Here is a 24,880-nt window from a genome sequence, read left to right as displayed (position 1 = left end):
CGCAACCCGGGCGCCAACTTCCGTTGCCGTTACTGCAATGGCTGTAAGAAACCGAACCGAATATGAAACAGAACCAAGACAATAATAAAAAAAAAATGTTCGTAAACGTCAGCGAGTGGCGTACGACGGTTTGAAGCTTTGCGATTTCCGATACTGTCCGATGCCGGCGGAATAATAAGTATACCGGTCCGTGGCTTTTATTCTCCCCATCCCTAGACTTGATGGAGCGCCATGGATGGAGCCGGTGGAGCAAACGGTGTTTTATGCGGATGTGATAACAGTCAGCACATTCGTAGCATGGATAGAGGCAGGAGAGCGAAATAAGATATCGAGGGTCATGGTGGTGGATATCACACCGAAAGCCATCGGATAAATCGAAATCCAGCTGCATTTTTGGTGGGTTGGGCACGTTACTAAGCTGTGGATATAATCGGTATCGGATAAAGCAGATAGATAAGGTAATAGATAAAAATGTGTTCAATTGTACACCAAGCTTCAATGGGTCTGTCTTGACATCAGCAAACGCAATCGCTCCCAAGAGATATTTTCCACAAACCATTAAAAAGAAATGCTCGCTTCATTTAAAAACGATTAAAACTGTCTCAAGATGAATCGATTGTGTGTTTGTGTGTCAGCTTGCGTTACATATCGCAACGGCAAAGGCACGCGCACACGCGACACGCCGCGACTCAATGGGAATGCGGGCGAATGATTAGAACACACAGGCAAGAAGTTGATTGAATTAGCCGAACCCCCCGAGTCCTACACACTTCCCCATAGCTATCCTTCTACTTTCCGCTTCAGATCCGCACGATCGTTCAGGTCGGAGATTGATCTCTGGGTCGAACGAAACAGGCTACGGCAAGAGCCAGTGCAATGTACTCACGGACTGTATGGGCGTGCGTGTATGGGTGTGTAGCTTCACCTCCCAACCTCCCAACCACCCAACAGAACCCCATTCAACCCCATTCAAAGCTTGTGTTTCGCGGCTATTTTTCGCTGCCTAATTGGTGCTTGGCTGGCGATCACTTTGTTGGCGAAATGTTTCATTAATTTCAAGCTGTTTAATTTCGTTTGCTGCTTTCCTAAGCAGGCTATAAATGCAGCCGGGTTAGAAACATGTGTAGAAAATGAACGGGTAAACAAATAAAAAAAGTTAAAAATTAAATACAAAAGCAACTGCTTGCCGAACTGTGATAGAAGGATGATAATGTGGGATGGATTGTTGTTTCCTCTCTATGAGAGTATTGTGCAAATTTGGTTTGTTTAACTGTGTTGTATAGGGGTTGTATGTGAGAAGATGCTTTTCGTGGTGGTAGTGGAGTGGGTGGGTGCCATGTGACATGTGCGACGGTGATCATTTTTAACAAGTCGTTGGTGTGCAAACTTTGCTTCTTTTTTTTACGGTAAGGACGATTTTATCCGCGTTAGGGCATTTAACGTTTAGCACGGCTTAGAATCGTGTCGGAAACATACTATTTCTGTTCTAGTTAGTTTAGTTTTTAAAACAAGCCATAGTTTTGCATGAACCACTATGTTATGTTATTACCGAGTGCGTGCGACATTGTACCGCGTGTTTAATAATCGAATTTTTAAAGACGCACGGAATTGAAAATGAATTGAAAAATGAATAGGAAAAGAAACAGAAGGAAAATTCGAAATGTTGAAAATAAAACGGTGGAGATAAAATAAAAGATTGAACTGGTCCGATAGATGATATCGCAATAACAACACCACGTGCATCCATAACTGACAGCTAAACGAGGCGTGAAGTTTGCGCAATCGCGTAACTGCATGCAATATTGCGTACAGTATGGCGTGAAACCTCGGATATGTCAGTGCTGCCAGATTGGTAGCAATGTTTAAAAACGGAATAAAATTAATAATCTTCAATTTAACATAACTCAAAGCATGTTAGTAGATGCACGGGGAGTGTTAGACGATGATCTTTTAAATTGTAAATTTTAAATTCAAATCTACATGCTGTTTGTAATGTCACTTAATTTATGGTAAAAATATTATTAATCCAGGGGTAAAAACCAGATTTAATTTACGATGGACGTTCCGTGTAACGCCCCACCGAGCTAGTACGAACAAACGAGCAAACACGAGCAAAAACACGACAGTTACGTCCGACAATTTCGGGGCCCTTAAAACACGAAGGGAAGAATCGCCCTACCGTACCTTTGCGTATGAGCAAACTAGTAACCCGGCGCAGTGCCTCACGCGGTGACTTGTTGAAAAATTTGGGTGTAAGATTTGGTGGTAGGGTGAGCGGTTTGCGGCTACCCGTACCCGCTGCCTCCCAGGCGCGCAGCGATCCCTGCGGATGTAACCGGTCCAGGTTCTCGGTGGAGGCCGGTCTCGGGTGGCGCTGCTTCGGGTACCAGCCCCGGGCGGGACCGCCGGCCAGCCGCAGCATCTCCCCGTTGGCCAGCGCCTGGCTGATGCTGCGCTGTCGACTGCCGATCGTGGTCGAGGCACCTATATTGCAAAATGAAGAACGGACGAACAGACAGACAGAAGGCGTTACGATATGGGTGAATGAATGTTAGTGTAGAAGGGCGCCGTGGATGTTTTTATCGTGCCCCCGTACTGGTGTACCGATTTCGTCCGAAATTAACCATCACCCGAGGTGAAGATGTGCGTTTTAGAGAAAGTCATGTGCAGCTGAGGGTATTATTTACGTAGCGTTACGATTGTTCCGAGTGTGGTTTGCCGCGGCGAAAAGGGTTTAGTAATGGAAGGGATAGTGAATGAATACATACTGATGCCGACAACGGACGATCCGAGACTGCTGGTGGTGGAGTTGGTTCTGGGTGCCGTGCGACTTCCGCTACCGTGCGGTGGCACTTCTGGCGCACGTCGATGTGGTGTTCTTGGTATGTCACAGCTGAAAAGGAAGTAAAAAGGAAATTAGATAATGCACTGTACTAAATGTTAAGGAATTTAGGAAGAAAAGATCTCAACTAAAGCCAAATACTCTGCCTGCCATCCTAACATAACACTTCTTTTATTTTTAAGAACGATCCTCACAAAGTGGTTGTGCTCTCATTATCGAGCTTTATTTTCCCAAGGGAACTATGTCCTTATCGAGAAGATCTGCCCTCACTATGAGGCTATATCTATCAAAAAGTTGTTTTTTTTTCCATACCAATAGATCTGGCTTCATAAAGTATTTCTGCTCTCACTATGCTCTGCCCTCGTTAGGTAGCTATGTTCTCGCTATGATGTTCAGTCTTTACAAATAGATCTTTTTTCACAATGTATCTGGTTTCCGGAAAGCTCTCTCTCAATTAATTATTTTCTAGCACTGCCTTCGTTCGTTCGAATCTCAATCCTTAAAAGGAATCTAATCTCAGAATCCGAATCCGAATACTTGTTTCGTCATCACCAATCCGATTCGAATCTTCCTAGGGATTGAATCTTCGAAACTTCTGAATGTATAATTAGCCAAAACTACTGGGAACTCGTTATTATAAAGTTCACTAATCAGATTTCACCACACTGATTAGAACTCCCCTCACTGTGAGGCTTTTGTTTTCCAAAGTTTAACTAGCTACGACCTTATAAAGTAATGTTGCTTTTATTATAACCCTCTGTAATTTCTAGCTTTGCTCTCACTATGAAGCTCTTTCAAAACAATCCTTTTCTTACAAACTATCTCTTACTTCGAAAACTATGAAGTTATGTTCTCTCTAAGAATCTCTGCCAACGATATGAAATTGTATTCTTACAATGAAGCTTCGCCTTTACGATCAAGGTCTGTTCTCTCAAAGTAACTCTATATCCTCCAAGTTTATCTGCCCCAACTATGAGGCACTGTCTTCATAAAATTGTATTTGTCGCACAAACTAGCCGTGGTAGTTCTGTCATCACTATGATTTATTCTCTTTTAACAAATTTGCTCTTTTTTCGCCAAGCTGACCTCACATACTATTTCTGACCTAATTACGAAGCTCTATCCTCATAACATAGCATTGCTCTGAACACCTACCCTCGGGCAAAGATGGGTGTCTCCGGTAGGCTGCAGGACGTTTGCAGCGATCTCTCCTCGCGGGGACTTTGTGCGGTGCGCTTCTGGTAGCCACCGGTGATGACTCTTCGACGCGAGTTGCATCCGGGCAAATCGGGAGGAAGTGTACCGGGGGCGTGCGGGGACGTCGACGAACCGAACGAACCGTTACGGTACGATTTACTGAACCCAGCATCCATCGACCTGGAAGGTAGAGAAAAGCAATATGTATTATTTTGGATATCTTGGCAAATAGCTGATCGTAAGCTACCTTGTTTTAAGCGTATTTATCGATGGTCCACGATGTGGCGGAATTGCAGGCGGGTGATCCTCTCGGTAACCGTGTGTCAGCTGTTCATGTTTGCTGGAACCGTTCGGAGTACCATTGCTACCGCGGTTGCGTGAACTGATGCGTATACCGTGCATCTGATGTATGACTTCCGGTTCTTCCGTCGGTGATGGAGGCAATGGGGGAAATTCATCACTGTCCTGCTGGAGGTTATAGAAAAAAAGTTTCGCAATAATAATCCTTGCAGTTTGAATGTGTCCCTTCATTAACTAACCGGTTCCGGGCTGGATGATGGCGGTGATGGTGGCAACGGTCCAAGGCCTGCCTGCGACAGCAGCATTTCTTTGGCACTTTCTGATTTATGAACACCTAGACGAAAACCTAGTGGACGTCTTGCTGGAGGTATGTCTGAGGGTTTTGAAAGAGAAGCGAATTAGTGACCAATGGTTGCCATTCGGGAACGCAACTGCGTATTGGGTCGTCCCTTACCGGCTACTCTAGCAACGGATATATCACCACGTAATAAAGCACTAATGTTATCTTCTATTTTGCGCAGCGGGGCACCTCGTTGTGTGTCGCTGTCCGCCTCTTCGTCCTCTTCGATTGGCGGAGCCAGTTCTCGTCGCGGTGTCGCCAAACCTTCGGCTGAGGGAAGAAAGATAAGATTGAGTGCAATGCTGAGTACAAGTGTAGCATACAAGCTTTTACACAAACTCTATGAGAACATAGAAAATTGCGTGCAAGCAGTGGTTGCAAGAAAATGAGTTGAGCAAAAAGTTAGAAAGGTTTTTTTGAAAACACAAATTTACATTACCCTTTTCACAAAGAGCTCAATAAAGCAGAAAAAAAATTCAATCCATTTTTCAACCCAAAACAAGAGCGAGAAAGTTTTCGTCATTACATAAAAATGTATCCAGCAAAATATGACACGGGTGTCTTCTTTTCCACGATTGTGCGAATGAACAGCAGAAATAGACAGTTCCCCCAATTTGTAGTAGAACTTCCTCGAATGACCTACCTAGACGAAACCAAACAACGGACCAAACTAGCCAGCTGCAAAGAATGTAACTGACTAAGAAAGGACTCCACCAGGCCCGGTTTGCTTCTATCTTTCTGTCCGCTTTAATGGCATCCAATCTCTTTACATTCCTCCAGTAAGTGGACTGGACGCAAGACGACGGTTAGCCGGTGTGGAAGGTGGTATAGGGTATATTTTGAATGCTTACCGGCGGACTGAATGAAAAATGTCCCCACTGGCCTAATCAAACTCCGGCTCCGGAAGAAAGTAAGAAGGGGGGATGAGAGTTGAGCAATCTTTTTTTTTAACATCAACCTTTTACAATTTACGTGAAAGGGACGATGGAGACAAAAAAAAATAGCCATCCTAGGATGTTTTGTTCCACTTTGGAAATTAGGGAACGAGTTGGTTGACGACATTCGCTCTCCATTTTGCGTTAGGAAGAAAGATGAAGGGTAGAATTTCACATTCTTAGCGCTTCTAATTAACTGATAATGATGACGACGGTGTGTTGCGTAAGCAGCTTAAAGTTTGCTGGTGCAAAAAAAGCGGTTGGCAGCTTTCTAGTATCGTAAAGAAACCCCCGAAACCCGAAGACCAAAGTCCAATTAGCCCTTAAGGAAGGAGCTTTTAACTGGAAGGGTGATTGCTGGCTGGTTGGCTTCTTGTAAGATGATGACCGCTAGGCAATTGTCAACGGTGTTTAGAAATACCGGCCAGTTAGTGGGCAGGATGAACTTTTCCATCTTAATCGAGTGAACCAGTTTCCGGATCTCGTCTCGGATGGATGTGTCCAATCTCACAAGTAATTTATTCCATCCCCTTAAAAGCCTCCCAACACATCAGCAACCCACGGCAAACAGCAAATATTTTACGCTCGGTTTTGCTTACCTGTTGCGGAGGATGTTAGCGGCGGTGTGATGGTAGGCAGCGAGGATACACGTAGCAACGGATTGTCGGAAGAACCACCGGCAGTTGCTACACCCGGTCCGATACAACCGTTCAGATGGGTGGTGGTGGTGTTGTTACCGGCAACTCCGCTGCCTCCATTACCGCCACCGGACGAGTTGTCCAGCGCCTGCAGCGCATCAAACGTGGAACTGTACGTCTTGAACTCGGTGTACCGGGCCGACACGACCGGTTGCGTTGGTGCGGCTGATTGCGGTTGATTGGCGCCAGCAGGTCCGGAACCAACGTTGACAATGCTGGTCCCACCGTTGCTGCTGCTGCTGCTGCTGCTACCGTTGTTGACAGCCGTGGATGCTTTGGTGGTGCTTTTGCTTAGGCTATTGCTGCCACCGACCGCTAGTGGGCCACCGTTACTGATGAGACCGTTCAGTGTATGCAGTGGGGCTGAGGCTGGTGGGGCACCGAGCGGCGAGGAGGCGTGATGGTGGGCTGCACCCGGCGAAGGATAGCTTCCGGTCGGGGTGGTGATCTTTATAACATTAGTTGAAAGCTCTGAGGTAGTAGGTGAACTTAAGTCTAATGATAATCGTGACCTGAAAGTAAAGCGAACGAAGGAACAAGCCGGTGTTGGTGGTTAAGCGAAAGGCAAAATTGTGTTGTTTGTGTGTTGGAAGGATGCACAGAAGAAAGCATTGCATTCTTGTAATCTCCACTCGGGAACGCACAGGAAGAGTAAAAACACACGCTCGATTAAGGTTATGTTTGTCCTTCCGGAAGAGGAAACAACAGACGATCTCATCAGCAGAATTACAACGGCTATTACGGTACCGGGAAACGTTTACTTTTGGGGGCAAAAAAGCTTTTCAGCGCTTTTCATAAAGCAGCTTCTTATCGGACGGAGAAACTTTCGACCGAAACGTCCGGCTCAAGTAGCAGAAAGAAAACGAGCAGCCCCATTCATCACAAGAATGGCGCTTGTTGGCATCTCGTCCGTTGAGGTGTTTCGTTCGTTACCATCCACACTAGCCAATTTCAAACACGATGCTTTAATCATGGAATAGAGATGGAGGTCATCCATTTGTAAAAGAGCAGAAGTCGAGTGATTCCTTTAAACGAGCGCAAGATGAAAGGCGCTTGGCTGCTGCCTGATGGTGATGAAGGCAATCGCAGGCACATCTTCGCCAAGTGCATGATGTTGTTGACTTAATCAACAAACCCGTGTTGTGCTTACCTTGGGGAGAGTACAGAGTTGGGTAGCTTTTGGGGTGCCGAAGGGGATGATTTGAGGAGCGATCCACCAACGCTGGATTTGCTCGTTGCGGACAGACCAAGATCGATGCTGTGGCGTGATTTGGGTGTGATCATCGAGGCCGGAAAGATGGGACTGGGTAAACCACGCAGGATGTGATCTTCGCCGAGCGAATCTGGTCTTTGCGATGGGGCGTCCGGTCCGACGAGGATACCGTTGTTGTTGTTACTGTTCGCTTCCGATTCCAGACTGGCCAAACGTTGCCGTTGCCGACGTCCCTTGCGTATGATGTACGTGCCGCGCCCGCTAATGTCCGGGATATGTGGTATGAGGTCGTCTACGGCGGTGTGAAAAAACGGCGGTGTGAGAAAAGCGAGAGTATTAGATGGAACATAGGCAAGTTTTTTTTCCGTGTTTACCAGAATCGGAATATATGGAGGCCGCTTCATCCTCAGTACTGCAGATGGGTATGTCCGGTGGATCGGGCCACTCGTTCGATTCGCTCTTGATGTTGCTTGGCGTGGATTCTAAACTCGACTGCGAACTGGTTGCGTGCTTGGGACCAGCTTTCCGTCGGCCAACCACCTACAATGCAACATTGAAAAAGGAAACATAGAAATTCAAAACTTTGCATTGTCGATGGAAGGATAGGAATAAAAAAGAAACACGAAATACAATTCACTGTATACGATTCTTCCCTACGATCAGGTGGTACTATGTTTGTTTGGTATCATGTTTGACTCTTGCATGAATTATTACAAACATGGGATAGGTATGTTGCTTTGAATATTGAATACACAGAATCACACTGTCGAGCAGCAACCAACTGAACTTTGGGAGATTCGAAAAGCAAACAAAATGGAACATGTCAGTGTTCAGTTAAACGCGAGGCAACGGCGCACGGCTCTGTACATGAGAAACCGACATGAAAATTGACTTCATTGGTAGTGGATGAACCAGAAAATATTCTCTTGCCAACCACCGACAGTGTATGTGTGTCCAGCTGTCAATTTACATTAATTTAATTTTTAGTTTAATTTACTATCACCATCTTCCTCATGCTAGTTGCAGTGGAATAGAAAATTTGACCCGAAATATGTGAAACGAAGGAAAACACTCCCGAGAAACACCTTCCAGCTAGAAAACCAATCCGGAAGGACGTAATCCGAATGTTGAAAACTGATGGTTTGGATTCCATGGAAAAGCACGTGTTACCTTTGTATGAGTGTGTGTGAGTATGACCTTTATGTTTTTCTCACCATTACCTTATGGGTTGGGCTGTCTCTAGTGTGTGGTGATCTTTACAGTGCCCGTCAGTACATTAGACGCTCATCCACGTTCACAGGGGCAGTCCGGTGAGTTCGGGACATTGACAAATGAAGCTAATGATCTCTCGGACCGTTCCTGAGGCACAGGAACATTTGAGGTCACGTGTCAAGCGTATGTGAAGTGTCATCGCCGGTCTTACATGTGCAAGTGTGGTTGGTATGTGGTAGCGCTCCAAGACTTTGGGACTGTCCCAGTGGACACACACGCTCTTCACAATGCAGAAGACCGAGTTCGGGTGGAAAAGGCCCTTTTAGACTTTCGCTAACGTGTGTGGCACATAAAGGACGGCGAAATAGTCGGTGCCTTTTCCAACTGTCAACCACATTTCAACCAGGTAATCTAAATCGGTTAAGTGGAGCAGTTAGGATATTCGTGGTTTTGTTAAAAGGGTTTGAGAAGACCACTGCTCTTAGCGTTCTAGTAGATTCATTTTAGTTGAAAATATAATAAAATATTGTTAAGTTGTTTTCGGGACTCTATTTACCATTTGAAGCAAGCAAAAGTGTACTCACTAAACTAACTGCATGACCCGAGCAGTGGTCGCAAAATATGCAAACCGAGGAGCCAAAGAGATAATTGTGTCAACAGCAAACAGCGATAAGCGGGAAGAACGTTCTACCACCGATCGTATCGCAAATAAATGTACAGTACCATCCCCAGGACATCAAGAAAGCACGGAAAAGTTTCAACGAAAGTTGTCCAAAAAAATAAAATGACGGCAAACAAACATCCGTTTTCCCTTGGCCATCGGCTTGCGAGCGAAAACTTTGCAATATTAATGCTGACATTGATGTGCTAAATAACGAATGAAGCTGTCACTCGATCGTGCCTCGAGTTTCTCTACTCGAGGGCAAGCGCTGGCAGCGTAATTCACCTCCTCGAACATCCTGCTTGACAAGTGCAAGTATAACAGTGCAAAATGGAAATAGTCGTGATGTTTTGTACCAGTAAAGAGCAGTTTCTGGTACGCGATGGGATAAATTTCAACGGAAACATCCATCTGTGCAAATTAGTTTGACCTATTGCCGAGGCTAGATGCTCGACGGTGGAAAATGCAACAGCGAAGTGAAGTAGCTTCGAAGCAACAGATTGTAGCTGCATTATGAAAATGCATTCAGCTGAAAGGAGAGTGATTCACAAAACTGTTGAAACACACACACGCATTGTCAGTGAAAGATTTCTAAACTTTTGGCTTAACCAGTAGAGCGTTGTGAATGTTTGAACACAATGAAGTGTTGCAAGCTGCCGGTGGCTTTTAATTAAACTTTTAACTCAAAAATGAATCGTTTCGGTGAATAGTTTCCCGAACATGAGATGAAATGCAAACAATGCACCGACATCATCGTGCACGGAGGGAAAAGCTATGCAACTGGCCTCACCTTCTCTAAACCACCCTGTATGCTTTTAATTGCTGTTAAATGCAACAATTCTTCGATCTTACTCTCTCTTCCAAACATGCTCTGAAATTTATTTCCTCGCTTTCTCTAGCCCTCCAAAGTGATGCTCTTTTGTTTGGGATGCTTTTGAAAATGCATTTAAATATTCTTTCGCTTTAATTTTGCAACTACTAGGTGGTATTCTTCGCGCTGTGGTAGTTGGTTGTGGTGGTGGTGGCGGTGAAGTCCTGTCTGGCACTGTGCAAGATAAACTCACTGCCTTATGGCCAAATGGGTTGTGCCTTCCCCGAAGGCGAAACAACCAAAAGTGCATTATCTTCGTGTGGTGCAGTTGGTTGGGTGGGTAATTAATACTGGCACACTGGAAAACCGCTCGGTTTTACGTTTCATGTCGGCGGCAGGCTCCGCTTTACGAAGTGAATTCGAATTTGGGAAGGAGCAATGGAAAGCGATGGCGGCTGCATTATCATTCGAATATCTGGTAACGGTGCGAGTGGAATTTGCATTTGGCAGCAGACAACAAAGGAATGTTGTGCAAAGTTTTCGGCCAGATCCTGGCCAAACTCGAACGCTTCTTTTGAGGAAGGAGTTGCGGTAATGGGAGGAAAGTGGCTGTTCATTGCCTTTCGATAAGTTCCGTGTCTGGTAAGGAGTCACAACTTGCACATGGAATACAAATATGCATTTTTCGTGGTTACCGTGTGCGGATTATAAACAACCGAATATTAGCAAAGTACGAAAAAATAATATCTCTTCTAATATTGCTTCACGATGCAAAAACATGAAACTAGCTCTTAATAACCACTCATATTATGTTGGTTTTAAAAGAACTAATCCCTAAAGCAACATTTCTCGCCCAGTTCGCGCTACAGTAATCAGCAAATAGGCTATCATAATGGAGAAAGCGCCCCCAAACACTTCACACCTTGAAGTGAAGGTGTTAAAAGGCAAATAAAAGCTCTCGAAATGGTGGTGCCATCTATCTCGAGTGCATAGGGAAATACACACAAACGCATAAGGTAAGGGTGGGTTTCATCCCTGTCCCTACAAGAACAGCAGCATCTAATAATGCCGAACAAACGTAACGAATGCGACGACTTGACAGTGTCACCTTATCGCCTCCAGGCAGGTGCAAACTGGCGTTGTTCTATACAACATTTTGCCGTACGGTTCGATAAGCTGCTGCTGCGTGCAGACTGCGGTGTTGATGCGGATGTATAAAGTTGTTTTTTGTTTATTCGGAGGTTTAGGGCTTACGAGATGCAGCAAGGAGAAAAAAAAACAGTATAAATAGGACACCACTCTGGAGTACAGCAACGGATTCGTGACAATGCATTCCAATGAGGTAGGAAAAAATATAATCCGGTATCAGTATTTAGGTTAGTGGTGGGTTGCTATTTGCATTGTTTATTGAAAAGTGAAACACTATTGAATGTAGAAAGAAACAATGTAAATTATTTTTTTTTAATATTCTAAAAAAGAGTCTCAAACATTTTTTTATATAATTGCCCATAGTGCACTTCCACCCTGGTATGATGGTATTGAGACGTACTACACGAAACAGGGCCGTACTCGAGAGGCAGAGATACAAAATCAGCGATAGTAGACGTACCGGAAGCTGTCCAAGGTTTTGTTTTGCATTGGCACACATATCCTTGCGACGAGAACAAAAAACCAAAAAAATGAAGGGAGAAATAAAACATAGTTAAATATTGGTGAAAGACGGTAGGCCGGAAATCGACTGTCCACCAGAGAGGCAGAGAGAGAAAAAAAACGCTCGCCACGGAATAGTTTTTTTTTGCGGGTCGACTATTCCGCTGTGCAATCGCGAAAGAAAGGAAAAACAGACATAAGGCCTATTGGAGTTCCTCCCTGTGGAGAACTCGGTCGAGTGGTTTTTAGCGTATACAACCACACACAGGTGAACGACACAAAAGTAGGCCAAACGAGGCCGGTTTTCGGCCAAACACCTTATACCGAGCGGCTACAGATTGCTACCGTCTGCACTGACACACTCCGGGATCGCAAGGATTAATGGATTCTCCTCGTTTTTTTTTGTGCTGCAGCAACTACTGCACACTTCTTGAACCTAGAACGTGAAAGGTGTTGTGTCTCTCGAGAGGCAGCGGAAAAGTGTGCACGGCAACTGTGCCTGGGGACGGTTTCGTGGCAATATGCAAATGAATTATGAGCAGCCAACTAACGAGCGAAAAAGGATGTCGGTTTGCGAGAGACACTTCATTGTTTGGTGATAGGGCGCGAAAAGTACATCGACACGGTTCGATAAGCATTGTTGCATGTTCATTGCATGTGCCATTTCCGGCATATTGTGTCCCGAAGGAATGTTTCGGATGCGCTATTAGTAACGCAAGAGTTAATAGCGCGAACATTCCTTTGCATAACCGGTTCAAGTATAAATGCTTAAAAGCCTTGATTTATAGTCACTAGATTGAATGCAATTTTAGATAAGCATTTTGGGCACAAGATGTACGATGCCTCATTTTCTTAGTGATAGCGAACAAGACGCTCCATATGTCATTTGAAAAACCCACATCACCAGGCGCCTCCATCAACGAATTTTTCGTGTCCACTTAAATATTTATTTATGCCGATCTGGTTTGTGCGAACCTTTGTCAAAACGTGGACATACTCGGACACAATTCGGGGGGGGGGGGGGGCATCAATCGCAAAAACAAATAAAAAAGCATCTTGCACTGCGTGTCCTTATGCTTACAAGCAAACGGAACGAAGGTCACACACACACAGCTTCTTAAACGCAAAACGGGTAAGAAAATTTATGCCGAAAACACAATGTCCAATTTGAAGTGGATACAATTAAGTAAATGGGCCCCAAGTTAGACAGTCGAAGCAGTTGACCCACTCGAATTGGACACATTTCGCGCGAAGACCTTTTGTGCTTCGGACAGGCAAAAACAAAAAAACCAAAGCGCCTGAAAGTAGCAATAACTCTAAAACAGCAATAAAAGCAATGATACCGCGCGTACAGGTCATAATCAGAACGTACCGATCGTATTGAGCGGAAAGTAAGTTTAGTCCTATGCTCCTATGCTACTCAAACAATTCCAATCCAATTTGTGACCACTTTTCGCTACCGGTCTACCACCACACACACACACACCCATATACCGATTAGGCATTCTTCTCTGGTGCGGAACATAAATTTACGCCAACTTGCCAATAAAGCAGCACCTTCGCAAAGTATGGCGATCGGAATATGGGAAACGGCCAACAAGGGGGTTTGGGGAAAGCTTGGGCAAAAAAGTTACAAAAGAGCGTGAGGCCATCCTTTTTGGAGAGGTCGTTGAGCGTGTTTTTTTTTTCTCCTGTCTCCGCCCCATCCCGGACGAAAGACACGCGAGAGAGATGAAACGTGGGTCTCATATTTCACATCCCGTCGTTTTATAAATAGAGATGAAAAGTGTGATAACTGTGACTCAGTGTGATGCTGGCTGAAAGGAAAAATGGATCCTTAGCACGAAGCAAACGCATGAAAGTGAAGGGCATTTGATGCGCGTGTTTATAGTGTGTGCCGAGCCGTTTGGAGTAGTTTGGTGCTCTTCATCTTCGCAAAAGCTCCCACCATTTTTTGTGGTCGGTCATTTTCGGTGCGCTTGTTAAAAACGACACATGAGAGCTATGGAAAATAGGCCCACAGGGATGTATATATGGTAGGGTTCTTATGAGACATGGGATACTTTTCGTAATTGAAATTGCCAGTTTTTGATAAACAGCACGTGCCTGGGAGGGTTTTTCCGTGTTGTTGTTGAAGGTCATGATGGGAAAGATGTAGGAAAATTTGCTAGTTTCACTGTCGGATGATCGATGTTGGACAGACAAAGAGGGTTAATAGGAGCGTACACACGAATTTACAGGCAGGAAACAAAAGAATCACGATAATTATGATCAGAGGCGAGGTCGAGCAGGTTTTATTTTTTTCCTCCTTATTTTTGGGTGGTTGTAAAAATCGACACGCAACAGTAAAACGCAACAGCGTGCTGCCGGCGGCTGGCACGTACAAAAATCGTGTTCTTTCATATCGCCATAATCCTTTCCGTAAGGATACTTTCCCTAGGCAAAGCACCCGAGCATTCTCTCCACCAATAAAAAGAGCTACAAGCAAAGCAAAAAAAGAGGTTCTTGCTAAAACGGGTTTAGCATGTAGATTATCGAAATCGGTTCCGTTAACACGCCTCATTAACTTGCAGATGGAAAGGGTCTACGTGAAGCGCAATATCGATGGCTCAAAATGGGTCGTGCCTGTTTTTTTCTTTGCTTGCTTGTTTACGATGCTAAAAAGTAATAATTGTTGTTGGCCCCTTAAACAAGAGGTAACAGCTACCAGTTAAAGGACGGTTTAAAGAAGGATGCCTCTTACCTTCGAGCTAACCGCAGTAGAGCTTTTGGGCGTGGTGATGAGTGGATCACCGAAGCTGGCCGGATCGTCCAAATTCACCTCCCAGGCGATGCTGTGCCGCTTCGAAGGGGTGACCGGTGCGGAAAGAGACGGAGGCGGAGGTACGGTTGGTGGCCCGGGCGGTGGTGGTAGTGAGGATTCTTCCAACGAGTCGTCGGAAAATCGTTCATCGTCACTGTCCGGTCGTCCGGACGTTCGCGACGGTATGCTCGGAATGGTACCGGTCACTGGCGTTATACGATGGCCACGCGCTGCACAATGGTGTAGATGGTGCGAGGAGGAGGATGGTGGTGGAGCATTTTGGTGAAATATTCGGCTCAACAGTGAGGTGACTGGTACACCACCTTGCAGTGGTTGCAGGTGCCCGTGGGTAGGCGATAGGGACGATTCGTTGTACTCAGACTCGTTGTTTTCCGGCGAGGAGTTTTCCTGCGATGTGGAGGTGGAGTTGTCTGACGTGGGAAACCGGTGTCGTTCTATCGAGCCGGATAGGGTGCGTGGAGGCATTCGGCGCGTTGGTGATGCTCGACCAGGGTAGATTGTTACCGGATGCTCGTTGAGGATTGGTTCTGCAATAGAGAAATTTATAATGTTCTATTAAAACATGCAAATCTGTCTTATCGATTGAATGAAAACTGATAAAACATGAAATGGGGTGCAAGACGAAGCAAGATAACAATGAAGTTCATCGCTGCAGAGTAACCGCAATAAATCAAGCCATTTTTGATGCTCAAAGAGAAAACTTATCAATGCTCGTTTCCTTAAACGGATAGAATTTCCACAAAATTGATTCTTTTCCAACTACCAAACAAAATCTTCATTTGCTAGCTTCATGGATTTGGTGTTTGTAAGTTTGATGTAAGAGGCACCAAACCGACAATAGCTCAGTTCTTTCCGAACGCATTAATCATGCTTACACCCTTATCACTCTAAAGCCCTCAAACAGTCGTGTCGTGATCTCTTTTCCTCTTCTGTTGGCCTATTTCGAATTGAAAAGGTTTCTCCAGGGTGTCAAATATCACATAGGAGGGTTTTAACATCATCGTGCCGCGTGTGGCGACGCATAAATGCTTCTTTGATTTCCAACCACCGTGCGATCATGCTCATCGTAAAACTTTATTAGCAGCCAGTAAATCAGCATAGACGCGCCCAATCAGGTCGAAGGGAAGGGAGTTTGAGATTGTGAGTTTGTGTGTTGCATTCACCAACACACTGAGAAAGGATTTACAATTGGTTAGGAGCTTGAGTGTCATAAAAGCGAGAACAGAATAAACAGGATAAGGACATCAAGTCTAGGCAAACACTTTGGGTTGCGGTGCAGCAGCAAGGGCCGTCCCAGCTTTAAGGTCGTTTGAGTCATATAAATCATTGGACAGAGTGGCCTTACATTAGAATCCATAAATGCATTTCCGCCTGGTGTTTTAGTACGGGTTACGTGTTTATGTTGACCTGTTTCGCAGGCGTTTACAATGCTACACTGTGTGACAGGTGTGTTTTACATGCAACAGCTGTCACGTCTTTGATTATTGCAAGCTATTAAATTAACGCGGGGGTTCTATAACGTTGCCATTGTATTGCATTTTTAAAGTATTGATAATGTGCTAGGGTTTCTGTATTAGCTTTGATAGCCGATTTAAAAGGGTGTTTTATTTTATATTATTTATGATTTTCACGTCAGATGTTCCTTAACAAACTATAAATTATTCAGTGTTCATCATTGGATTCCCCAACAATACAGCTAATGATGATTCATATACTCATTCATATACATTTGAGTACCAGGAGACAGGAAAAACAGGATATAACTCATCGAAATCATTTCTGTCCGAAGTGATGTAATTCTTTAACAACCTGCAGAGGCCTTGGTGTACAAATACTAGCTTCCGTGATTTAGTTTACCTATAGCTGGATGAGTAGCGAGTCTTGAGAAGAGACTGTCGGCATGCTATTCGAGATGTGATTAAAAACGGTATTAAATACGAATGTTCCATACACATAACCAAACATAAATAATATTAAGGAGCAAATCTTAATTTAAGGTAACATTATAGAAATAAGTATAAGTTCAGGCCAAATTAGAACTTTTTTTAACAGGGCAGATTTGAAGCACGATTGCCTATACCAAGATTGCGATTTCAGGATGAATCAAATACTTGGATGAATAACGAAGACTTTTGAGCTTAAATTTCAGCTTTACAATCCAAGCTTATAGTCGGATTATTAGTGCCATAGCTGTCTCAAGAGGCCGGTATCTTTTCTTTATCTACGAAGTGATTCTTATCGCAAGACGTCGTGGATCTCTGACGGAGCCCATGTTTAAAAAGGGTTTTTGCGTAGTAAGAATATGAATAGTAAGAGAACGTTATCTTTTTAGTTCCGCGCTTTATTAAGTTGCTTTGGATCGAATAAAGATCGGGTGCAGCTTTAAACCCAAGTTTCAACAAGTCCTGTTACAAAGGAAAAGGACTCCGTCGTCATAAGACGAATACAAGAAAGAAACAGGCAAATGATTCAGTAATAAATTAGCCATCCAAAGAAAACCACTTTGAACTATAGTAAATGCACCTTGCAAGAAGTAACCAGCCATTTGATTAATGTTTTTCTAGCCAGTATACAGCCAGCGCACAAAACAGAGAAAAGAAACAAACAGTTCAATCAGTGCGCGCCAGCAATTGCGAATCAAATGGATGATTAAACGATGATTTTGTTCGCTTCATCTTATCACCCAGGGAATACCCGAAGTGCCGCAAGAGAGGATTCCCCGGGAGGGATAGAAAATAGTAAAACAGACAACAATCCCCTGAGCTACAGCCACCGACAACGTTGAGCGTCGTTGATTCTGTCCGTACAAACATGGGCAGTGCCGTATCGATCGTTACACTGGCAAGTTGGTTCATTTTATAGCTTCACTTCTTCGCTACAACAATGGTAGGAAGCATTTGTGAAAGTGGGAAATATTTTCCAGTCGGGTTGATTGGTATACTTTTAATTGGTGCTACCCTAGGCAGTCCTTTGCCCCAGCAGGACGAAATTAGTAACGGTAGGAAGGGCGTTAGCTAGTGGTGGTCGCGCACACTTATGACCGATTGGATGTGATTCGTTTGTATCGTACCGTTGTAGAGATTGATCAAGTGGCCACCCTGATCACAACGACCAGTAGCAGCAGTAGTGGCAGTAGTACCAGCAGCACTACGACAGAGTTCCCATATGAGGCAGTAGCAAAGATTTACTCATCGCCGCCGGACAAGGTGGGAACTTTGCAGTATTCGTCCGGTGTACATAAATTCCGGATTGGTCCTAATGAGAACGAACAGAAGCGTTTGCTCGAGGAGTATTACTACCATTTCGAAAGGGTGGAAAAGAATCTTCCACCGGTAAGTAACTGCGTAATGCGTGTGGCTGCTCTAAAATACTAAAATTAATTGAATACTTTGCTTGTTTTCAGACTACGAGAAAATACAATTTTGAACCTCCTAAGAAATATTGAGGGTGGTAAGGTTATGGTTGAAAGTGAATAAATAAAACGTTTTAATTCAATTTACTTTACCAATAATTGTGCTCATCTGACTACGCAGGGAGTGAGCGAGCGAGAACTCGTGTCTAAAGGTTATCATCAAATGGTCGGCTTCTTGTAATGTGATGAGTGTGAAATCAGCTACGAATTGCTGTGAATCCAGATCATTTGAATTCTGTTCAAGTCTGACACTTGTTGTTTTCGTAACAAGTGATATAAATTTATCTTTAAAATTATCTTTACTGCAAAATGCTCCAATTATATCCTAGATACAAAAGAATCCTTCGTATCTAAAGTTGAAGCTCGTACTAAGAAGCTTAAGATAATGACGACAACAACTCACACACCATTAGCGTCAAGCCAGCTGCGTGCCTGTAGAGAATCTCATTAATCTTTGTTGCCGCGCTCAGGCCCATGCATCTACCGGCTAGTTTCCCATCGATTATTTGTTTCTCCTCCGACCGGTGCCTACTTTCCCAACGTTTCCCGTTCGTTATGCTGCTTTACCACTGTCCCGTGGTGCACATAATTTTATCCTTCCGTGAAAGTGCACCGTGGAGAGTTGAGGCAAATGTCAATCCACCTCGTACACCTCCCGGGAACTTACCGGTTAAACTAGCAAACTTAAGCCCGGTTCCCGGTCTATAGCGTGCCAGGGTAAAGCTTCGTGTGAAGTAAAAACACAAAAATAAACATGTTCCGCAATTCTGGAGCTTTTTTTTTTCTTGCTTCAGTTTTTCACTCGAAAGCAATTTCTAGAACGCAACAACCGTCCCGAGCAACTGTTTTCTCCACTCACCTGGGGGAATATAGTGTGGCTGATCTACGGGTCGGAACGGCTTAATCGGTACGAGTGTAGCAAAAAAATATACACACACATATAACACCCGGCACAACTATACAACGGCTTACGGTGCATACGGTTGTTCGGTTACTGATATGAAAATTTAATTTTTCACCACAAACGCTATTAAGTGCGGGAAACGTTGCAATGGTGCATATTGCCTTGGTTTCGAGGGATTTTTAACCGGCGGTTATTAACGGAAGTATTCATAATTGCGCTAATTAAGGCGAAAATGTTATTAAGAAGAATGGATTCATTTGATGTTTCGCTAAGTAAAATGAGCCTTGAGAAACAGTAAAAATATTTGCGTAACACACTGAGAGGAATAATGTTGTACAACTTTGGAGAAAAATGCTAGCTATTTTTCATACTTCACTTCTAACGATTATAAATGCGACATTTATAGTAAGAGTAACTTACCGGGCAATCGGGCCATCCCCCGTAGTACCGCATCGTGCACGGCGCTGATACCGATACCGAGCTTGTTCCGGCCACCGTCGAGACTGCCGCCAGCAGTATCGTTTGAACCGGAGAAATCCTGCAGCTTGGGTGGACTCGAACATGGAAGACTTGCGTATCGCTGGGGCATTGCATTTGGTGGACGCGTCTTTGGCTGTGTACGAGTAAGAGAAAGCAAAGAGATGCGGTGCGATTTAAAAATTTGCAAACATTTTTATGCTATTATTAGATGAATAAAGATAGAGCAATCTATGTAAAGAATAAGTCAAGTAATAAAATACGAAAAAGGTTTGCACAGAATAAGTTTAAATATAAAAAACAATAATGGATAAAACTATAGCATAGGAGATATTTTGTTTTGGTTACACCCTGATGTTAATTTATGTTTTTACTTAATTTCTTTCGGGTTCGCCAAATAGGATAGCGATAAAGTTTTCTAATTTTATGAGCTGCAATGATCCTTGCAATTTGTCCAATTTCGACAAATTTTCATACTCTTCTACATGTTGTTGTTTGTTATATAGTTTTTATTAGTTAAACACTTTGTTAGCTTGATGTATGAAGGTTAAACTTCTCTCTCTGGCTTACAGGTTTTTACAGGTAAGTTGTAAACATTCAACGCATTTTTCTTTTGTGCAAATGACTTTTTTAACATCCTATTCATATTTTTTTTGGTTCGTTTTTGCCCTGGTAGACACTCTTAAACGTAAAAATTATAAGTTTCAGTGAGCACTTTGGATGCCTTCCTAGGAAATATCCTGTTTTCTTTAAAACAAACTGCAAAAGTATAGCTTTTGAGTCAAATACTACATTTGCCATCCTAAATAATATAGTAATACAAACAGCAAAGCTTAGTAAAATATTAATATAATCAAGCGAACCCATTTTGAAAATTTTTCTTCTTCTTCTTGGCTTAACGAACTTATAGCTCACGCCGGCCATCGAATGGCTTACTAGATTTATTGATACCACGTAGTTGGATGGACAGACATCACCACGGAGAAACGGTACGGATAGAATTTGAACGCCGGTCCTACCGTGTGAAATTTTTGTGAAGATATCACAATGTGTAAATTTAGATTATTCATCACTTTGATAATGGAACCATTTCTATTAAATACAATTGTAATGACTACAAGTACGACTCAAATTTACATACTTTCCATAGAAGTAAAAAATTTACACTTGTATCAACATTTTTGACAGACTCGTGCCTCATGCGGCGTTCCTTAGTTTACGTAGTTCCTTAAATAGTGAATATATATAGTTTGCAAATTTGAACAGGAAAACTTGAAACTATAACACAGTGGGAATGTGAGGTACAATAGACGCAAAATCCCGTCCCGTGTTTATATATTTTAAACGAAAATCCTCAAAAAATTAAAACATTTCTTCCTTTAAATGTGTTATCAATAAATTTCAAGTGAGATTTCAACATATCCTTTTCCCTTTGAATTTTTTTTCTTACGTTTTCAAGAAGCATGAAACGGAAATACTGCTGTGTTTGATTATGTCTTCTTGTAAACTGTTACTAAAACCCAGCTGACTATCTCACGATTATCGAGCATTTTTCACTATTCAATCAATGTAATCAAAGCCCCAATGCTTCGATGAAGCTTAATCGCGTAAAATGGATCAATCTCCTGCCGTTGACGGTAGCTGTAGCACCGAGCAGCAAATAAATGGAAAAGAAACGATTTTAAAACATATTTGCATCCGTTCTGCCAACGAACGATCGAATAGCACTGGGGATTTGTCTGTTTGCAGTGGTTGAAGGATTGCAAAACTATTTGGATACATCACAGGGAAAAGGATCAGCATTTCCTGCGAATTCATTTTCTTGTGAAAAAAGCTTCCGAAATGGGAATAAGCGACGATAAATAATACCTCGGATGTAGGTAGAGAGATGTTACCGAAAGAATATTGCCAACATCGAAATCGAATCTAGCCTTTATTTTGCTTGCTACAAGAAGAAAAGAAACGAGAACGCAAAAGACAGTCCCTTATTACTCGATAATAGGGTTGATATCCATCTCAAAAAACAGGTTCCCTTCTGCCATTTCCCTCTGCTGCACGTGGCATATAAAAGCGCATCAGATTTTTGCCTCCATTTATTAGCACGCTAGAATGAAGAAAGTAAACAGAAATCGTCCTCTGTGAATATGGCTTTCGATGTTTTTTTCCTTTCTTTGGTGAGGCTGATTGCGGGAAAACCTTCTGCTGGTGTGCTGGTTCTTATCAACGAAAAACTAAGCAAATGTTTATTGAAAGAATTTTGTCTGTGGCATAAAATCTTGGTAACTATCATTTGTTTCATCCGTTTCATTTGACGCGCTAGACGCATTTGGTGGGGGCATTGTGTCCTCCCTAGGAAGGCACGAAATTTATTTAACATTTCGCTTCCTTGTCGAAGCGTCTCTTCATCGGTGCTATTGCCGATTACGACCAGATTTTTGCCTTCATGGTGTGTTTTGGTTCGGTGGCGGTCCACCCAAAAACGAGCAGGATTTCGCTGGAAGAAATTACATTTTTATGTGATTTATGCTTCCGTCTGCATCGTTTTCATCGTCTCTCACTCCCTCCATTGTTTGTGGTGCTCCCTGCTGCTCAGATAGCGATATACTGAATAGATGAAACATACAACCTCCAGCACAGTTAGACATCACTGTGTAGGGTATGCTGGTCTAGAAAAGGGAAGCAAGAAAAAAGTAAGAAGTTATGGACGGAAGGACCATATCTTCCGGAAGTTCGTACTTGTGCGGAGGGACAACCAAAGAAGAGAAGAATAAACGCAACGACATTCCCTCGAAATCGCCATATCTTTGCTTGCCCGTTGCTTTAGGATGGAGATAGGATGGGAAGTAGCAAACTATTTGCCATTCCTTGCGACTTGTGTAGTTGCGTTTCATCCCGTTTATGTTTGCGAGAGAATATCAAATGTTTCACTAAACAGTGGCCCGTAACATGACGATGGTTTTGTTGATGGCACTTAAGCTAAACTATCTTTTCCTTCTACGGGTCTAGGAAGCAGCTTTGGTTGGGCGAGTGGATGAATGGCGAATTGGAAAAAAAACCTTGGGGCTGCTTGGGGCAAAAAGCAGCTCATGAACCATGGAGCTAGTTTTTGAGCAAACACAGCAAAATTGTGGTACGAGCAGGGTGCAATTTTAAATTTACTCAAATTTATTAGAATCATTCAGAGAAACATTATATTTGTCGCCGTTTGGGATTGTCACGTTTCGCTTGTAGATCGTTTTCTAGCTATTTTTTTGTTTAGGAAATTGTAAGATTTTCAGGACTTTTTTAACAAGATTGATGCTTTTTTACATGCAAAAGATAGAATAAGATAAGGTGAAAGATATATGATAATATTTTGCAAACATAATAAGTACAAATAATTAGCAACACGGCCTGGCCGTCTTTTAGGAAAAAAAGTACAAAAAATTGAAAAAAATACTCCCGCCACTCAAGAATACTTTGAAAAAATTACATCTCATAGAGTGTAGCTTAAATAATGCTCAATCGCAAATGATCACCTTTCTCGCCATATTCTTCCATCAATTACCCATCTAATGTGTGCAACGATATTTCTCTCATTACGCGACAAATGCTAAGCTCGTACGTAATTTCCATGCCCAATCCATCTAGAGCAAATGGAAATAAAGTGCGCCCATATAGCTAGGAGAAAAAAAAAAGATAATTTATTCAGAGCCCCATACAACATAGATATGCCATTTGCGAGTGACGATGAAGAAAGCCATCCCACCGTACAAGGGCTAGGTCAATAGTCGATTGGTCGAGCAGTCAGACCGCACCGTACGAAGAAAGGCCATACAGTGCCGTGGACCGAATCACCATGCCACACCGATACGACTAAGCCTTCATCATTCGGCATTGGAACGTGTTTCAGGCCTCGAGAAGAATATCAATAATTCACAACACTTGTGGCCAACCGGGCGTCTCCATTTCTGTACACCGAAAAGGGAAAGGATTAAGAGTGCTCTGTGTTGTTCGATATCGGTGAATAGAAGAAAAACCACCACAACCGTTTTGTGCTTGTAGGTTAAGAGAAGTGAAGTGAACTAAATAAAAAAAAAAATGAAACCGTGACCCCACATCAATCTGCTGACGTACGGCGTTGGCTTTTTCCCTTCCTATAAGAAGCCAGATATATATATGTTTTTTACCAGAGCTACCCTACCTATTCATCTGATTGCTTTCACTGCCAAACGCATACGAAGCGAAACAGGTGAAAGTTGTTTGTAAATAACATTCGCTTATCCCGAAAATAGTATAGTGCTTTCGTGAGTTTTGCGAACGTTTTTTGTTGGAGGACATTTGCTGGTAAGCCCTGAGACTGTAAGGTTGAACTGACCGCTGAAGCAGTTGATTGAAAGTGACACAAGGTTCACACTTTCGGTAGCGAACAGGTGGAATAAAATCGACACCAAGAGATGGAGGTGATAATCCATTTCCAAGGACGTATATGGTTGGGCTCGGTTGGCAGAAGGTAAGCTCAACGCTGGCTTAGCAGGTTGAAAGGATAATCGTACCAGTGAGGACGGTTTCAGGTATGATGAAATAAAGTAGAAAAGATTCGGACTGTGTATCGTTTGCTAATACGCCACCCGAAACATGACACGCATTAGGATAAGATGACTATGAGAGAGTATCTAAATTTGCTATTAGCGTGTAAACGGTTAAAAAACAACACGTGATGAGTATTTTTAAATATCCTTTTTTATCTGTGTAACAGGTGATTAGAGATTAGCAGTATAAATTACATTGGGTGTAGGCTAAAATTGTCCTTTTGATGAAGAGAGCAGCACACTTTGAGGATTTCGTGGTATTTTTGGGTTTTTATTTTTAAAATATGGTTATGGACATTGAACGAACGGTTTACCGTAACCCTTACACGATAAGATAAGTTGGTGTAATGTAGACAGAATGATTGAAATTGGGGGAGTAGTTCTTACGAATGTACAGAGATGTTGGCGGAATCAGCATTATCGATCTATACTTTTAAGAGTTTACAACACAAATATTTTTCTTAAATCAGAAAAAATTAAAGTAAAACAATCCAATTTTGATAATGAAGAATCACAATACAAGGCATTACTCTCTTCCGCCAATTTAAACTTACCAGTGTTGTTTGTGTTGGACTTTTTGTGATGATGGTTTCGTCGTGCGAGGACGGTTTGTTGTCGCCGGAAGTGTCACTGTCGCCGATGCTGATCGCGTCCGAGGTGCGAATCGATTGATTTCTGCTCCGCCACTCCGTTTGACCATTTTCTGCCGCAAGACGCCTTTTGGGCGATGTGTTTGGTGAAATTCTAAGAATGGAAAAGAACCGAAAGAGCAAGAAAAAAACAAGCGTTAAAGAAAATGGCGACAACAGCGATATGGCGAACAGGACTTTTGG

The 24,880-nt window shown here is 43.0% G+C and overlaps 3 protein-coding genes across 5 annotated transcripts in view; 2 read left to right on the top strand and 1 right to left on the bottom strand.

The window, feature by feature from the left end:
* The window catches only part of LOC126565618 (profilin), a 460,520-nt gene that overhangs the window by 57,125 nt on the left and 378,515 nt on the right, over positions 1-24,880 (top strand). The gene's annotated exons all lie outside the window — the stretch shown is intronic.
* Positions 1-24,880, bottom strand: part of LOC126563865 (serine/arginine repetitive matrix protein 2) — a 97,176-nt gene that overhangs the window by 23,530 nt on the left and 48,766 nt on the right. Inside the window, exons 4-15 of the mRNA XM_050220645.1 lie at positions 24,602-24,791; positions 19,420-19,612; positions 14,603-15,210; positions 7,900-8,065; positions 7,463-7,817; positions 6,214-6,824; positions 4,794-4,949; positions 4,579-4,712; positions 4,287-4,507; positions 3,998-4,219; positions 2,769-2,893; positions 2,185-2,484 (exon numbers count right to left, since the gene is read on the bottom strand). Coding sequence (XP_050076602.1) covers positions 2,185-2,484; positions 2,769-2,893; positions 3,998-4,219; positions 4,287-4,507; positions 4,579-4,712; positions 4,794-4,949; positions 6,214-6,824; positions 7,463-7,817; positions 7,900-8,065; positions 14,603-15,210; positions 19,420-19,612; positions 24,602-24,791 — 3,281 coding nt within the window. The remainder of the gene's footprint in view (positions 1-2,184; positions 2,485-2,768; positions 2,894-3,997; positions 4,220-4,286; positions 4,508-4,578; positions 4,713-4,793; positions 4,950-6,213; positions 6,825-7,462; positions 7,818-7,899; positions 8,066-14,602; positions 15,211-19,419; positions 19,613-24,601; positions 24,792-24,880) is intronic.
* Positions 17,498-18,128, top strand: LOC126565631 (uncharacterized). The gene is made up of 3 exons (XM_050222827.1): positions 17,498-17,681; positions 17,762-18,015; positions 18,087-18,128. Exons 1-3 carry the CDS (start codon positions 17,567-17,569, stop codon positions 18,126-18,128), a joined length of 411 nt encoding a protein of 136 aa, XP_050078784.1. The 5' UTR covers positions 17,498-17,566.

This window comes from Anopheles maculipalpis, chromosome 3RL, assembly GCF_943734695.1.
Source record: "Anopheles maculipalpis chromosome 3RL, idAnoMacuDA_375_x, whole genome shotgun sequence".
NCBI lineage: Eukaryota > Metazoa > Arthropoda > Insecta > Diptera > Culicidae > Anopheles > Anopheles maculipalpis.
This window is presented reverse-complemented; position numbering and strand designations above follow the sequence as displayed.